Source organism: Poecilia mexicana, unplaced genomic scaffold (genome assembly GCF_051168715.1).
Source record: "Poecilia mexicana isolate PSO_F unplaced genomic scaffold, ASM5116871v1 scaffold_6, whole genome shotgun sequence".
NCBI classification, from domain to species: Eukaryota; Metazoa; Chordata; class Actinopteri; order Cyprinodontiformes; family Poeciliidae; genus Poecilia; species Poecilia mexicana.
Window position 1 is genome coordinate 20,359,429 of NW_028263375.1, and position 16,601 is coordinate 20,376,029.

General features: G+C 38.3%; 1 protein-coding gene across 1 annotated transcript in view; it reads left to right on the forward strand.

The window, feature by feature from the left end:
• Nucleotides 1–16,601, forward strand: part of LOC106918857 (neural-cadherin-like) — a 98,528-nt gene that overhangs the window by 55,772 nt on the left and 26,155 nt on the right. Inside the window, exons 5-8 of the mRNA XM_088006383.1 lie at nucleotides 1,630–1,741; nucleotides 4,690–4,939; nucleotides 13,724–13,866; nucleotides 15,498–15,670. Of these exons, the coding sequence (XP_087862509.1) occupies nucleotides 1,630–1,741; nucleotides 4,690–4,939; nucleotides 13,724–13,866; nucleotides 15,498–15,670 (678 nt within the window). The remainder of the gene's footprint in view (nucleotides 1–1,629; nucleotides 1,742–4,689; nucleotides 4,940–13,723; nucleotides 13,867–15,497; nucleotides 15,671–16,601) is intronic.

A 16,601-nucleotide genomic window follows, 5' to 3' on the forward strand; every position in this document is an offset into this window, starting at 1 on the left:
CAAGTACAAGTTCTCAAAGCTTTTTAAGTTGTGCTAAATATGTGCTCTGAAATTATGACAGAAAAATCACCCCATAACATTAACCTAGTACTTAAGCAAACTGGTCAAAATGAAAATGTCTTCATTAGGAGGGCATTTGAGTTTTTAAAAGACTGGATTTGTTTTCGAAGGTAGTTAGTCAGAGCATTACAGCAACTTTGTTAATGTCTCTAGTGTGTTATTTCAGTGCACTTTAAAGCTACTGATATTTAATGAAATGTGTATGGTGTTGATCATTAATTTGAATGTAGTGCTGGAATGTCTCTCACAAAAAATATACATAAATGATTGGGATTTTTATGACAGTAGAGACAATTCTCTCTACCGTTAATTAATGCCAGATGTTCAACTTTGTAAACCGTCATTTCTTACTTTTTATTTTGTGTTTAACTCTGTTCACATCCATCCTTTCTGCTTCATTCCAACACAAATCCATGTGCATTGTTTCCCCAAATTGAGAGACTTCTGTTTTGTTTCAACTCTTGACATTTGACTTTGTAGAATTTCATTCATGATTTCTACTTATTTCAGTGTGAAAGTCACTGTCATAGTTTGCTTTGTTTATAGATTGTTGTAATGCATTGTTAGAATGTTATTTTTTGTGTGTTTTCTTTGCTGTGGTTTTATCAAGCCTCATTGTGTTCTTTTGTTTTGTTGGGTTTTTTTTGTTCAGTGGTGCAGTGTTTTCATGCAGAGCTACTGTAGCCAAGGCTTAAAAAAAAAAAAAAAAAAAAAAGAAATAGTGATTAAAACTCAGTGCTGACCTATTGACACCATACTTGGCCATAGCCTCAAAGGAAGAGCAACAGAATTTGTCGCTTTCTGCAGAAATGGGACGGCTGAGTGGTTTTGAAATGTTAACAAGTGAACCATGGGGCTCAGGGATTTTGTTCTGTTTTTTTTTTAAGAACCTTTTGTTTCTGTGTTTTGGAAAGTGCTTCTGTGAAAAGTGTTAAAAGTTGAAATGTAGGAAAAGTCTTTTAGATTTGAAACTTCAGAATTTGAACTACAGCTAATCATTTTTAGTTAAACTATCAATCCTTTCAGGTTTACCTAAATTATTTATTTTCAGATTTAGTTACCCAGTTATTATGTCACAGGCTACCTTTACACCACATATTTAGCAGGGGAAAAAAATCCTTTCTGTACAGCTCCATGTTTTGGAATAGGAGCTGGAGACCGGGAAAAAACCTTTCCCAGCTATTTCAGGACTATTACTCAGCTGTCACTTCACACTTTACACACTGTGGTGACAGGGAGCTTGTAGGATGGAGGACAGTTAAGGGCTTTTTGCTGAAAACACACACACTGCAGCACTCACATGCTGAAAACATTTCTATTTTTGACTCGGGGAAAATCATGAAGTGGAAGATAAAGGATGAGTTGAACTGGCAACTAGTGGAACTAGAAAATGCAATTAAGATTAAGTTTTGGGGTCAACTTTCTACAGAGCATTTGATATGGTTGTCTTCCGGATTTGAGAGCTAATAAAGAGTGGTTAATTTTGTGTTCTTTCACAGTGATTTCTCCTCTCCCTCCCTTTCTCTCTCTGCCTCTCTGCCTCTCTTCTGCCTCTCCGGCACTAATCAGGTTCAGGTGTTGATAACGGATGAGAACGATTGTGTCCCCGAGTTCCTCCAGTCCATCTACAGTGTAGATGGAGTCCCTGAGACTGTAACCACAGCAACATCCCTACTGCAGGGTGAGACTCTTTTGACCTCAGATTTCCCATTCATCTGCTTCCTTTATAAATGGAGTATGGGGACTTTTAGATTGTTCCCCTTCTCCATTTCACAGGAGAAAACTCTGGATGGATTTTAAATTCAATCAAAAGTTCCAGCTTCTGCGAGCCTCTCTGTTTTAGCGTATTGATACATAAAGGCTCCATTTTTGCCTCAGAACATCAGCTGCTAAAGTCCATGAAAGTCTGTCAAGATGTTATGAATTTGTTTGGATTTATTCTGGTCTCCCTAACCGATGATGTAATACGTTCTCAATTTTTTATAAGAATAACGTCTGATTTAAATTATGTGTCTCCACTCTGGACGGATATCCACTATTACTGTTTATATCTTGTACAAACTGAAGCTAATTAAGAAAACTCTCAGGCTTAAAATGGTGCAGAAATGTTCTGTATTATCTAAATACAGATGTTTGTGTTTTTTAATGTTTGACGTATTTTGACACTTTTTCACAGGCACTCCACTTCCCGAAGAAAATTGCACTTTTGATTGCACTCATGAGAGTTAAGTGTAAGAAGATGCTGTGCTTTACATCATTCAGATGCGGCCTGAGGGAGAAAAAAAATAAATATATACATAAAAAAAGCAGATACGGAAAACACACAGACAAAGCTGCAAACAATATAGTATCAATAAATATAACATTATTATTATTAAGTTTTGCCTAGTAAAGTTCATGTCGCTGTTTAAAAATCAAACTAGATATTTTCATGTATTATAGAAAAATGCTACATTTTTCCTTCTGTCTAACAATAAATCAGGTAAAAACTCCTCTTTTTGGTCCGCTTGGATTATGAGCACAATTAACATTTGTAGAGTTTCATCAGACATTTCTCCAAAATGTAAGATCTTTTGCAAAGCACAGTCTTGCTTTTCAAATTTCCTCTGGAATAGTGACGTCTTCTCTGAGTGACCTTTTTAGCCAGCATCTTCACAAGGTTTGCTACTTTTGTTTTGCTGTTGACTATTTGCACCAAAACTTATCGCCTGTAAATGTTTGAAAAGATGAATGTGACACCATAAGTCATCAGAAAATCGAGCCAGACTCGTGAAGGTCAACAACTCTTTTTATGCTGTCTTGGCTGATATTTTTGTTTTTAATTTTTCAATCATCTCAGACAAGTTGCTCAGTGAAGCAAAGTGTTTGAGGTTTTGCCTTGAAATGCTTTCGCAGGTATGTTTCCAGTTAACTCAAATACCGTGAACTGGCCTATCGAAACTTTGCACGGTCATGACATCATCCAGGCTCTCCCAAATGTTGAAAGGCACAGTGATCTTGGTCGTATGCAGACTTCAAAATTGAAACGCAGAAATTGAAATTAAAACTCGTCACACTCACAACTCTCCGTAAAGTGCATTTAAATATCTTGTTTGAACTATATCATTAGTTATATTTTGTAACTGTTCGACATTTTCTCTCCAACTTTTTTTTTTTTTGGTTTTGTTTTTTTTTTTTCCCTATGGGGTTTTGTTTTATAAATGCAATAGTAATTAGAATTGGATTACTGAACTGGTTAGTGAATGAATGCTATGGAATAGGAGCACTTACTGCTGGATATATTAGCTTGAAGGAGATCAATAAGATATAGAGAGACAACATTGCTGATGACCTTGAACGTATGAAGTAAGGTTTTTCTAATGGCTTCAGGCCATTGTGTTCAAAGCCTCAAGGAGGATCATTTATTAGATTACCTCAACAAATCAATTATTAATTGGCTAACTTCATTTTGAATTCACTCCGATTATTTTTGATTATTAAGTTTGATCATCTAAAACATTTAAGTGCAGAAAAAAGGAAAAACACAGAATAGTTGTTAGGGGAAATGGACTATAAATCAAAAACTTTATTCAGAAAACAATAAAATATAGAGTATAAATGGATACCACGTAGAAATAGTGGGAAATGGCGATCCAGCTATAAGAGAAAATGATTAATAGGTTAGTAGAAAAAAATGAAAGTGAAAGAATCAATTTGAAGGAGAGAAAAGAAGCTTGTAGGGTTGATCTTTAAATAAACTCAATCCCAGCTAGAAGGAGTGGGCAGAATTGTGAACAGACACAGAAGTAGAGGGAGTTTTTTTAATCTGGAGGACTGCTCTGCTAACCAATAAAATATCAAAGATTTTTTTCCTTCTTAACTCTCTGAGAGAAAGAAAATCAGCTTTTCACTATCAGTGTGTCCCCACGGGGCAAAGGCCCACTGAAGTTGACGACAAAGTAGATTAAACTCACAGAAGAGCTTTTATTAGAGAAGTGTAAAGGAAATTCAGAATTTCAGTCTCTTCAACATTTAATGAGTCGGTGAAATTATACGAGCCAAATTAAAAGAGTATCATGAATTACCAGATGTGATTTGTTTTACAAGGTGCTAAGACGAAACAAGAGCGAGACATTAACACATGCAGGCTGCACGTGATGCTTGACATGCAGCAAATAAAAACACATCAAAGTAAATTGATGGATCCAAGTGTTAGGAGCTGGCAGGGATGTGTGTGTTAAACGGAGAGTTTAAGTGAAATTCACAGTGGTTGCGGCTGCGCTCTCTGGAAAAAAATCTCATCACACATCAGAGGCAAAGCTATAGTTTTTCTGTGTAATTACCTTAGAATATAATCATTTCCAGCCAGGCATACACACATAAGTGCTGTTCATTTAATTATTTCTTTTCCATGTCTTTAAGCCAATTTTGGCAAATGATGGTAATCAGTCTAGCAGGGAGCATTTTGTGTTCTAATAATTGTAGCTGTCTGAACTTATGATTTATTGCATGTTATGCAAGGCCATAAAGGGATAATGACCTACAAAGATGTGAAAATATTCATCTGCACATGCCATGCCATCGTTTTTTTTTTTTTCTTTCATTAACTGCTAACTGATGATCCTGATGTCATGTGCTCCATTTTGACAGTTTTAGCCACAGACTGTGACTCAGGATTAAATGCAGAGCTCACCTATTACACCCTGAGCCCGGATTTCAGCATTTCACCCCATGGGACTGTTTTCCCTGCGAGGCGGCTTGACTACGAGAGGCCTAACCATTTGTACGAGTTTGTGGTGATGGCAGTGGACAGCGGGGATGAGCCTCATTCTGGCACCGCCACGGTCCGCGTGAGGATGGCTAATGTCAACGACGAGGCTCCTGAATTCTCTCAGCCTGTGTGAGTTTCTGTATTCATTTGCATTTAAAGAACACCATCTTATTCTTTTGGGCATGTTTATGGGAAAGTTGAAGTTTGTAACCTTATTTGTGTTCTTTTACACAAAGTATATGGATACACAGTTCCATCAAAATGTGTTGGCACAGCCGGTAAAGATGTGTAAAAAGCACAGTTAGCAGGATGGAAAGGGAGGCAAAAAAAAATCAAAAATCCAAAGCTCAATGATTTAAGAATCGCATCAAAGACCGGCATCTAGGAGTCACTAAGTCTCCATAACAATTATTAAATATGAATGGGTTGTTTGGGAGGCATGTACCAGGAGAAAGCCTTTTTCTTCTCCTACTGTCACAAATGTCACTATATTTTGCAATTCTCTGCTGTGAATTTAACTGGAGCTATATGCTTTGGTTTAATGAAATTAAGATTAAACTTTTCAGCTACAAATACTGCAGGTGAGTTTGACACAAAAAAGATATTTTGCCAGCAGTGGTATGAAAAATTGTGCTACCTTTAAATATATTAATGATTTTATTCCCCCCACTTAATAGATGCACTCAAGTTAAAGAATTTTTATGGTAGAAAAGTATCCCACGCTAGAAAAAACAAATGATAGTTTAGAGCTTTTCCAAGTTTGCCAATAAATGTGTTATAGATATTTTCAAGTATATTTTTTTTTAAGTATTTGCGCTGATAATGCATAAATTATATTTCTGTCATTTAAATAATATTCTTTATGGGGACTTAAAATCGTCGATTTCTTAGCTGCACTTAAGAATTCCTGCTGAATTCTCCTTTCTTCTCCTTTCTGTCACACTAACAATAAACAAAAATGACACCGTGCCACTGGAAACCACGCATGCTCATGCCATCACACTGCCTCCGCTTGTTTTACATGTTAAGCTTCTATTCATGAGCTGCTCCGAGCCTTCCGCCTACTTTGTTCCCAATTGTTAATCTGGTACATGTTGACCTAAGTTTGATGTCTCCAAAGACAGCTGCTGCAGAACTTTTTTGGCTTCTTAAGATGTTTTGTTGGCAAAATCTAATCTGATCTTTTTCTTTTCTTGGGGCTGACAAATGTGTATCCTTTGATGCATTGTGCTCCTATTATGCCTTTTCATCATCTTTGACTCAATAAGTGATGTTTACCTACTGTTTGCCACTTAAAGTGGTAGTATTCTTTGATAATCTGTTCTGTGGACCTTAAGGACCTGTGCGGTTCCTCAGATAAAGCATATCTGTACAAAACACTCCCTGCTTGTTGCTACACATGGTAAAAATGTCAAATGAATCCATCCTTTATTGTTGTAGTATAATCTCTCCCATATAAACTAAGTGTTTATATTTTCATGAAACCAGTGGTCCCACAAGTAATGGCACCTATTAAGGCTTATTAAAAATAAATATTAAAAGAAAACCTGTAGATGAACTAGTTTCTCTGAAATAAAATTAGACACAGTGGTACATTTTATAGCCACTGTCTACTTCCCAAGATCCAAATTTACATTTTCACAATGCACAGCAAGAAAAATAAGATGATGGGTGAGGTATAAAGAATCTAAACGTCAGATTTAGGACTGCAGCAAAGAGTGGCAACTTCGGATTGCCAGGTATCCATTATCCAATTAAACAAAACTGGTTGGTTGAGACACATGGATCTGTACAAAGTTTATTTGTGATTAGTTAGACATTTGTCGCACTGTTTTTTTTTTTTTTTGCGGAGAGCGGTGTTGATATTTAGCTTCAAATAGTTCTCTTTCACTATCTGCATTTTGTATCTGCAGGAGACATGAATATTTTTGAGGAATGTTTATCAGACACGGTGAGGAATTGTGTACATTTATACGACTCTTCACTAAATAACTACAGTAATAATAAGACTATCAAACAGCTAAAAACTTCTGGGTGGAAATTGTTTATTGCTTATTTAAGGATCCCCTTTAGTTTCTTCCGTAGTAGAGACTATTTTTCCTGGGGTCCACACCAAACATTACAATAAAAACATCCTTTACAAGGCAATGTTGTTGTCCACTGAGGACGCTGTCTGCAGAAAAGTGTGGCACTCTCTCTACGACTGTTTCGTAAAAGCAAAACAGAGGATGCAGGAAGGGAGGGGGAAACCCCTGCAGGAGGGAGCGTGACGTACAAAAAATCAAAACGGGTGTCCCACAGGTGTTCTGCACCGTTGTGTGAAAAGTGTTCACAATCACGTGACTGCGCTTTGACTGTTCAGCTTCATATGAAGCATGTGGGAGTTTTAACTTCAGATGTTTTCTTTACAATAATGCAACTAAGATACAGACTTTTAGCGACAAACACTCAAAGTGGGTTTGATATCAGATAAACGAGAAATATGAGGAAAATAATCTGATGAGTAGTGCTGCGTATGGTGGATGAACTGTGCAGCTCTGAGCCCGTTTCTGTTTGAAAGAGGAACTGTTTGGGGGCGTGCCGTAAGAAACTTTGGCACTATTGGAGTGTTTTAAATAAACAAATCAGCTGAAGGAAAACTAGAAATGGGCCATCATTTGGACTTTTATCGGTATGATTCAAATCATTTACCTAAATCTACATAGAAATAGTTCAGCAGACAGAATTTATACATTTTTGTGGCACTGAGGCTTACATTAAAACACTCTTAACGTGTCATTCCATTCTTACTTAATATGCTGAAAGGGTGTCTTCATCAGGGATGTAATTAAGGGTGAAGGATGATGTTTATTACTACTAGGCTCTAGCTTGCCATATGAAATTGGAGAATAATTTGATTAAATTGTGCATATTAAATTGCACAATTTAATATGGAAATATAGGAGAAGAAGTTGGCTAAATTGGACTTTATGTACCTATTCTCCATTTTTATCTTAATTTTCTATTTTTTGATAAACATAATAAATAACACCTTTATGAACTTATTTGACTAGCGTGTAATCTTTTTCTAGGAGTCTCGATTTAGCCAACCGAGATGTTTTTCTCTCATTGCTTTCTCGAACCTCTTTGACTTGCATTGATGGTGCCTTTTACTGCATGTTGCAGAGTCACTGCTTACGAATGCAAGAGGCGCTTAGAACTTGATTAGACAATTTCTAAAGAAATTGCAATGGGACTGCTGAAACTGCCAGTTCCTTGTCCTCTAGTAAGTGCCAAAAAAGTTTAGTCTGAATCTATTAACGTGTTTGTTGACAAAACAGAGACGAGGGAACATGCTGATTCTCAAACATCATTTTCAGAGCAACGCTCTACCTAACTCTGAAAGAAAATCACTAGACATTTGTCTTGAACTGTTTTTATTTTCAGGAAATCCATAGCTCATAATGAAAATATTTTGTTACCACGAGCTTAACAAGGCCTGCCTGTTTACAGCAGTGTGACATTTGTTGTAATGGTGTAAAATATGAACACAGGTAGAGATAAAAACAGAATAACCTTTAGGTTGTCTAGTACAACCCTGCTCTCATTTTGTTTTGGAGTTAATGGGGCAGCTGAATGTATTTTTTTCTGTTTTTGGAGGCTTCCAATACACAACCAATATCTGGCGGCATAAATTAGTAGTAATGAACTTTTGTAAAAAAATAAATAAATAAATAAATAAATAAATAAATAAAACTTTTCTGTTAATTCTTTGTGTAATTGGTACAAAAGAAAGTTGTTTTTATTAGAAATGTATCAAAAAACTACTTTGCTTTTGTCTTGGTTCTACTCATTAAAGAGCCGCAATTGCATTTTAACTTGTAATATATACAGTATTTATACTATATGTATAGTTTTTGTGTGAAAACATTTCACACAGCAATACCTCTACCAAACAACCTCTCACAAAACAAGGTTTTTCTTACACTGACTATGAAGCACTGTTTTATAATACAGGTGGAGCTCAGTAAATCAGAATATCATCAACAAGTGAATGCATTTTGTAATTCAGTTCAAAGTCGTTACACACAAAGTGGTGTACTTCAAGCACTTATTTCTGCAAATCAATATGATAATGGCTCACAGCTTATGAAAATGTTTTTATAAGAAAGTAAGAAATTTTACAAGATGCATTAAAAAATAACAATGAAAGCATATATCGCACAGCATATGAGCTCAGTGACTTTTACATGAATTACTGCATCTATGTGGCATAGTATGGAGGCAGTGGTCTGTGGCCCCATTACTTGTGCCCTTTTTTCCTACCACTTCTTTTTTTTCACTCATTTCTCACTTTCTGCTGTGCTTGGATACGGTACTATGTGAACAGCCAGCTTCTTAAGCAATGACCTTTTGAGGTTTACCTTCCTCGTGTCTACTGGACAAATGTCAGGTCAGCAGTTGTCCACATGATGGTATGCTTTGTTTTATTTTGATACTGTGTAGTTTTGTGTACATTTTCTACCAAGCCTATTTGTAGGACTTCATTTGCTTGAACAGAAATAAATGCTTGAAATATTCTGTGTGTAGTGAATCTATATGATTTCAACAAATTAACTTAAATTACAAAACAAATTAGTTTATTGGTGATATTCTAGTTTATTGCAATGCGCCTGTGCAGCTTGTGTATACGTCGGGACGAAAAAGCATCCAGCAAAGTCAGAGACATTGTTAATTTATTTTTACTGTTTCCATAAAATATTCTGTGTGTTTCCATTTGCTTGTAAAATCTTGTTGTGGTTGAGCATTTCTATTGCTCGAGTCTCAATCATGGACTGATTTCAGCTCCAAAGATCAATGCTAGTCACCAAAATGAAAAGGTTAAATAATGCACCAGGTCTTACCCCTGATCCACCAGCTGATCACATCTCATTATGTCAAAGTCAGCAGACTAGTTGCATCACAGATGGATGGGACGTTACATCACGTATCTCAGACCTGCCTCCCTTCGGGCGATTCATTGCAGTGATGTTAGACGCTGGCAGTCTTGTCGTAAACCGTGGCTCACTTGCGTCAAGCAAAAACCACGACCGCTAAGACAAACTCAATATGTTTGTTGGCTGTTTTAATCTCTGCCATCTGGCATCAAAACGTTCTGTTGCTCATTTCTCTCACAATCCCAGACAAATATCGTGGCGAATTGAAGCAATTGCACGTACCCCTACGGGTTATTTTTTATTTTTTTGCACCTTCTCTAAAGGTATGCAGTAATCTGACATATGGATCCAATTCACACTGTCACAACCGGCCTTTTTGGCACAGCTGAAAGAGTGGGTGGGCTGCAACTGTCACTGTGACTCTGCTGCATTTGTTTTCTCTGGATGAGTGAGCTTCTTGACCTGCCAGTCATTTTATTTATTTATTTTTTTTTTTTTTTCAGTGACCTCTTTAGACTACTGTTGCAGACCTCCACTGCATGCTCTTGTTGTCTTGTTGGGGCGTCCGTCTCAGTGGGTGGGCGGACACGCAGCTAAACAAACAGGTGGGCAGAGAGGTGGAGAGTTGGGCAGGCGAACATAGAGCTCGGAGGAAAATCACGCGGAAACATGGATGCAGGCGAGCCTGTGGAGAATACCAAAAGCGGAAAACAGACAGAAGACAGCCTGTCAGATATGCAGATATAGAGAGCAGCCTGCCGGCATTCAGACAAATACTCCTGCCAGACAAGCTGCAGACTGATAGAAATGCAGGCATTATTCCAGATACTGTGTGTTGGGTGCTTTGTCATTGCGTGGCTTAGTGAGATGTAGATATATGCTGCGAGGGAAGACATGAAAATCCTGTCCAAAAACAGCACATGTAAGGGCCGGAGAGATGTACAGTATTTTATTCATGAAATTATTCTTCAGCTCAAACTAATTGTGACATTTGTAAAGGGAACATGAGCAGACAGACTTATGTTTCTTGGCATGTCCTGTCAGTTTGCATTTGAATAAGTGGTAGAAAGGCTAGAACAGATTGATGTAATGGAAGGACAGGCACGCGGGCCAAAGAAATGCAAACAGGCAGATGTCTCGGCCAGCAGACAGACAGGAAGGCATGCTCTTTCTGAGACGAGCGCAACTTCACAGTTGACTGAGACGCTTTAGGAAGTAACGTGGAGGGAGTGAATGTGTCTTCTCCGGGAGAAGCTGAGAAGAGGTGGCCTTTGAGCCGGGTGACGGATTACAGGTCACTCATGCTGCCACGGAGATTGCTGTGGCTGGCGGAGATGAATCGCCTATCAGCATTCTCCTGTAAACCATCAATCACCCTCCCCCCCGCCCCCCGCCACCTCCCCTCACCACAGACGCCATCACCCCACCCCATGCACATATACTTACACGCTTTAGCAGCAGAAATGGCACCAAATCTCACAGTGGATGAGTTCTGCTGACGAGTCAGCTGAAACTCAGCGAGAACGCCGCCCCCTCTTATATTCTGCTTTTCTTTATCAGCCATACTCTTTTATCCTCTCTCTTTTTCCCCTTCTCACCCCCACATATCACTTTTACTGTCATTTCAGTTTCAGCCTTCGCCTTTGTCACCTGCTCCTTACCTCACCTCTTTTTTTCCTGTTTCACTACAGCTCAGCTTCCCTCCCAGTCACAGGGTTCATCTCCACCCCACAGTTCTTTGTGCCACAGCGGTATATCAGTCTCCTGTGTCTCACCGGCCATCTTTGCTGCCCAGCACAACAGAGATGGCAAATCACTGCTGACATTTTAAAAGGCACTGGATCAAATGGCCCACAGTGGGCCGGGCTTGAAGAAGCGGCATTTGTTCAATGACTTCAACATCCCAGCAGACATTATCATTTGTCTCAGCTGTGGCCGGCTAAGAGGACAGGTTAAATCATTGTGACAAGTAAAAGCCACAACCATACGTCTAATCAGCCTGCTGATGCTTTGGTTAGTGCATTAATTCATGTCGTCTGTCCTTCTGTGTTACGTCGTCTGCTCATGAATTGCGTGCGGATTTACGGGCCACGTTTTGTTTTGTGTTGGTCAATTTTCTCTCATTATGTCTTTACAGTTCCAGTTTTTGTACCTTTAGGGATTTCTTCAATTATTGGCATTAAGCTAGACAAAAATCAGCCAGAAAAAAAAATAAAAAATTTAAATTATAATTTTATTTTATGCTCTGCGAGTCTCGGTTGTAGTCGATGTCTGGGATTCAACTGTAAGAAGTAAAGTGAGAGAGTTCCAAAGTGAAAACCACTGCTGAGCAAAATGGAAACAAAGACCAACTTCAAATTGACCAAAAATGTGTCAATGTTCTCCAAGGCTTCCCCAAAGTTTGAACAAAAGGCTGTTTTTGTGAGGTCTGGCTTCTTTTACAATAGGCTAAAATCCAGCAGTACTTTTCAGAAAAACAGAATTATAAGGACAGTCAAACATGAACTGTGATGGTCTGTGGTTGCGTTGTTTCCTCAGAATGAATTTCACTCTCTACCTGAAAATCCTGAAGGAGGAGGTCCCTCCATCAATTTTTCATTCCTGAAAGCTTTCCAGTATGTCAAAAATATGCTAAAATTATTTCACAGCAGCGTCAAAGACTCAGCCAGCTGTTACAGATGCTTGATGGCAGCTTTTTTAACCAAGGGTGCCTTAAGTAAGCCATCGTGTTTCCTATAGGTCGGTTGGGATAAGATCCTTCATCATGACAAAAGATTTTTTAAAATCTTTTTTCAGATGATCTTATTCTAATATTAAAATTTATTTGGCTAAAATCTGCAACGTGGTAAGTACAATTTCATGACGATGTAATTCACAATTTCAAGATTAAAAATTTTTATTGCTATTGAACCGTTTTGTTTCTACATTAAAAAAATCGACTCTATTACTTTTAGATAAGAACCCTCAAAGCTGAGCTCTTGCACATCCCACTTCAATCAGAGGTCCTTAAGATGCTTTTTAAACTTGCCTGCTATCTAGATCTGGCCTATTGAATCAATTGCACTCGAATTGAAAAGGCACCTGTCTGCAGTATATAAAACTTCTTACCGTGGATGTGTGAGTGCAAATCAAGTCAAGTTGAGAATTGACTATACACCTATGAGACATGATTGTGTCAGAAGTACAGAAAAGGAATGAAATAAGCACATCTGCCAGAATGTAAGCGTTTGAGATTTTGCTTTAGTCTTTGTAAGACAAAAGCAATTTGGAGTTTCTGGATTGTGCTGTCACAGACTCTTTGGTCAGAAAGGTTACCAACAAGCCGAATGGTGAGCATGTGTTAGATGAAACGTTTTGGGGGTTTTTTCTCATTGAAATGTGCAGTTGAAACACTCTTAGAGAATGATGTCAGAAGAAACAAGAATTTTACCGTGAATTTTACCATATGTACACAATTAGACATTAAGATTCATTTCGAGCTTGCTCCACCCCCTCCCTAGCCGATCTGACCCTGAGTGGTGTTTTGTTGTTGGACTTCTGTGTTGGCACCAGGACACTTTAAGCCGCAGTTCGATAGTCAACTTTGTGTGCAGCATCTCTTTATGACATTTGTTAGTGGACATGAAAAAAGCAAGCGAACATGGTGTACCCAAAGCTAATGCGTTAGGACTAGGAAAAAGTCCAAACGCAAGCGAGGGATTTGAGCGAGTTAGACAGAGATCGAATATGAATGGGTCAGGACTTCGTAAAAACTGTGGCTCTCATGAATGTGGCTGCTGTGCAGTGAGCAGTATTTATCAGATGAGATCTAAGAAGGAACAGCGATGACTCAACAGCACTATAGCAGGCAGCCAAGGCTCACTTATGCCTGGTCCAATCCAACATTGGAATTGTAATATTATGCCATAATGGTGTAGGACTTGATTATATCAATTCCACTAAATGCTTCATTTGTTCTGGTTCTCGCTATAACCCAGTTCTTTTTGAATCCTTGCAGATATCGAACATTTGTTTCCGAGGACGCCGGTCCCAACACTCTTGTTGCCACAGTCCTGGCCAAAGACCCAGATGGTGACAGTATAACCTACTCCATAACCGCAGGCAATGAAGAGGGCAACTTTGTCATTGACAGCCAGAAAGGTGATATTTCTTAATTTCCAGCCTGACATTATATTTTCACCTCTCAAACTAATTGACAGGTTTTCTGTCAACTCAAATGCATTTTTTTCCTAACATGCTGCTACTCCTGCAGAGGTGTGTTAAATGCCCTCTGGTTTCAAAGTCAAAGCAGAATGAAAGTGAGACTTCTAATTTATTAACTATAAATTCTTCTCGAGTGCTTTTTAAGTGACACTCCCTATGTTATTAGGATTATGAATACATTCTATAACACTATTTTGGCAATTTCCACACTTCTGTTGTGTTTTTTCTTTTTCCCCCTTTTGACTGGTGTAGAGAAAAAAAAACTGTTCCTGTGTTTCTCTGCTTTCTAGCATTGGTGACTGCACAGTTTATCTTTTTTATTTACCCTTTGATCCGAAACCAGTGGAAATCTCTGTGACATTTGTCACCCAACCCTTTCAATTCAATTTCACAACAACTGCTCTATCATAGCTCACAATCTCCAGGCTGTGCTCTGCCGGCTTCTCTTTCTTTTGTGTCATCTCTTTATATTACTTTCCGTCCTCTCTCCATGTTCTCATAATGAAAATAAGTCTCTTATCTACATATCTTAATATTATAGTGTATCAATTTCTAAAATTATCAAATGCATCTTTTCTTCCCAACTTCCTTATGTTTCTCCTCTCTGTTTTAAACGTCAAACTCATGAAAACGCTAAAAAAAAAATGCTTAATTTAATAGCTGGAGAAGCTAGTGCTGCAATGACAAACAAGATTGACATTTAAGGCGGGAAATTACTGTGTACATCTTATAATTCACCTATTTTAATGTACTGCCGTAATAATGTCAGTGTCAGGTGTTGCCATTAATACATTATTTCCCACTCTGATCTGCATGCAGCTGGAATTATAAGTTAAGTGGGAGGAAGAACATTGAGGCACTTGCAAATGTGTGTATCGGCAAGCTGTATTGTCTTTAATCAAGTGCCTTAAAAAGAGATGAATAAAAATCCAACAAGAGAATGGAAAAAAAAGAAAACTCCCCATGCTCTCACTTCAATGACTCTCCTCCACATCACAGGCAGCTTGCTCGTCCTGCAACCTCTGATGTTTTTGCATTACTTTTGACAAGAAAGATGTTGACTCAGATGCACCATCCTTTTATCCGACCTTTTATCTTGACTGTTACATGAAAGCAGACAAAGGAGCCAAGAGGAACGGCTAATAGGCTTCTGCTGAGCTAGGTTGACTTGGAACCAGACTCTCCTCACTTCTTCCTTGTTTCCACTCAAATTCTTGAGCTGCCGGTGCATCTTCAGAGCAATTATTGTATCAGAAATGTACCAAAACCACAACTGTGAAATTAGTTTTTGGATGTATGCTGCATATCAGATTTTTTTTTTTTTTTTTACCTGTGGACTTCTGTAGAGGTGCTTCCCCCACCCCTCTCTATTTCCCTCTTCAAACTGTGTAGAAAAATAGCTGCAGAAGGAATTGTCTGCTGCGTTTTAACGATAGCTGCTCCCTCACTAAGCAAGGCCAGTGTGGCAATAACGTCCTGCTTAATGACTAATGGAAAGAATGCACATACTTTATTAGGACGCAGCCTATTTTATGATGTGTATATTAATGGGTCTGAGCTCTCTGCAGGATTGATCCGTCTGCGCTCCACTCCCCTGCCAAAGCTTCAAGGCTTGGAGTACGTCCTGAACGTAACAGCCACAGACGACAACGCATCAGGCGGGCCGCACTCTCTCACCTCCACTGCCCGGGTCGTTGTTGGAGTTGATGACGTTAACAACAACAAGCCGATATTTGAGCAGGTGAGAATCTTTGCAAAACAGGGTAGCTGTGTTTGGCAATGTTTTAGTTGCTCCAATGTTGCTGGTAATTTATTTTAGAAATTACACTGAAATATTACGCTGTGCTCAACCATGTGGCAGCACTGGATCAAAGTGATGTCCTCTTTAATCTACCAGAACAATGTCAGGGATTTAATGTTGTGTTGCTCTTGTCAACATTATTGCTATTGTGAGGCTGTATTATGTACACTACAAGCCAACCATTTGGAAGCAAGATCAAATCTATTCAAAAAAGAAGGATAACATAGTTTCATTGGTACCTTCCAATAAAATAGGCTGCTAAAAAATAATACTAAGAGAAATGATTGAATTCAATGAAAGCAAATCTTCCAAATGTTTTGCCTTTTTTGGCCTTGTCTCTCAGAACTTCTTTGGAAACAGCTGATTTATAGTTGAGCAATAAGAGACCGGTTTCTCTTCCACCATATCAAGTAGATAATATTTAATGGGAAGCAGGTACAATTTGCCAAGGTTGTATTTTCTGCAAATTTCTTCTCCTTATGGCACCAGATTGATTCAGCCGTTTGTTCATTTCTATCCATGTGTTACGGTTTTGTCCTAATCTACTTGTATTTCATACCAGGAAGCAAACCATTTTGTACCCATTTTCCATTCCCCACACCAGTCTGTATCCCTTTCAATTGGGTAATATAATAAATTATGGTGAAGATTGTGGCTCAATGTTAAGACTAGTTGTCTTGCTACCCAAAAGTTCAATTTCAGCTTCCACCCATCGTGTTTTGCAGTGTCCCTGGGTAAATCACTTCGGCACATCATAATGTGAGTGCGACTGGCCAAATGTGGCAAGAGTGTAAAGCATTTTGAGGTGTTTGTATAACTAGAAAACCGCTGCATGCATTCATTACATTTACCATTTAAATAATTTAAGAAA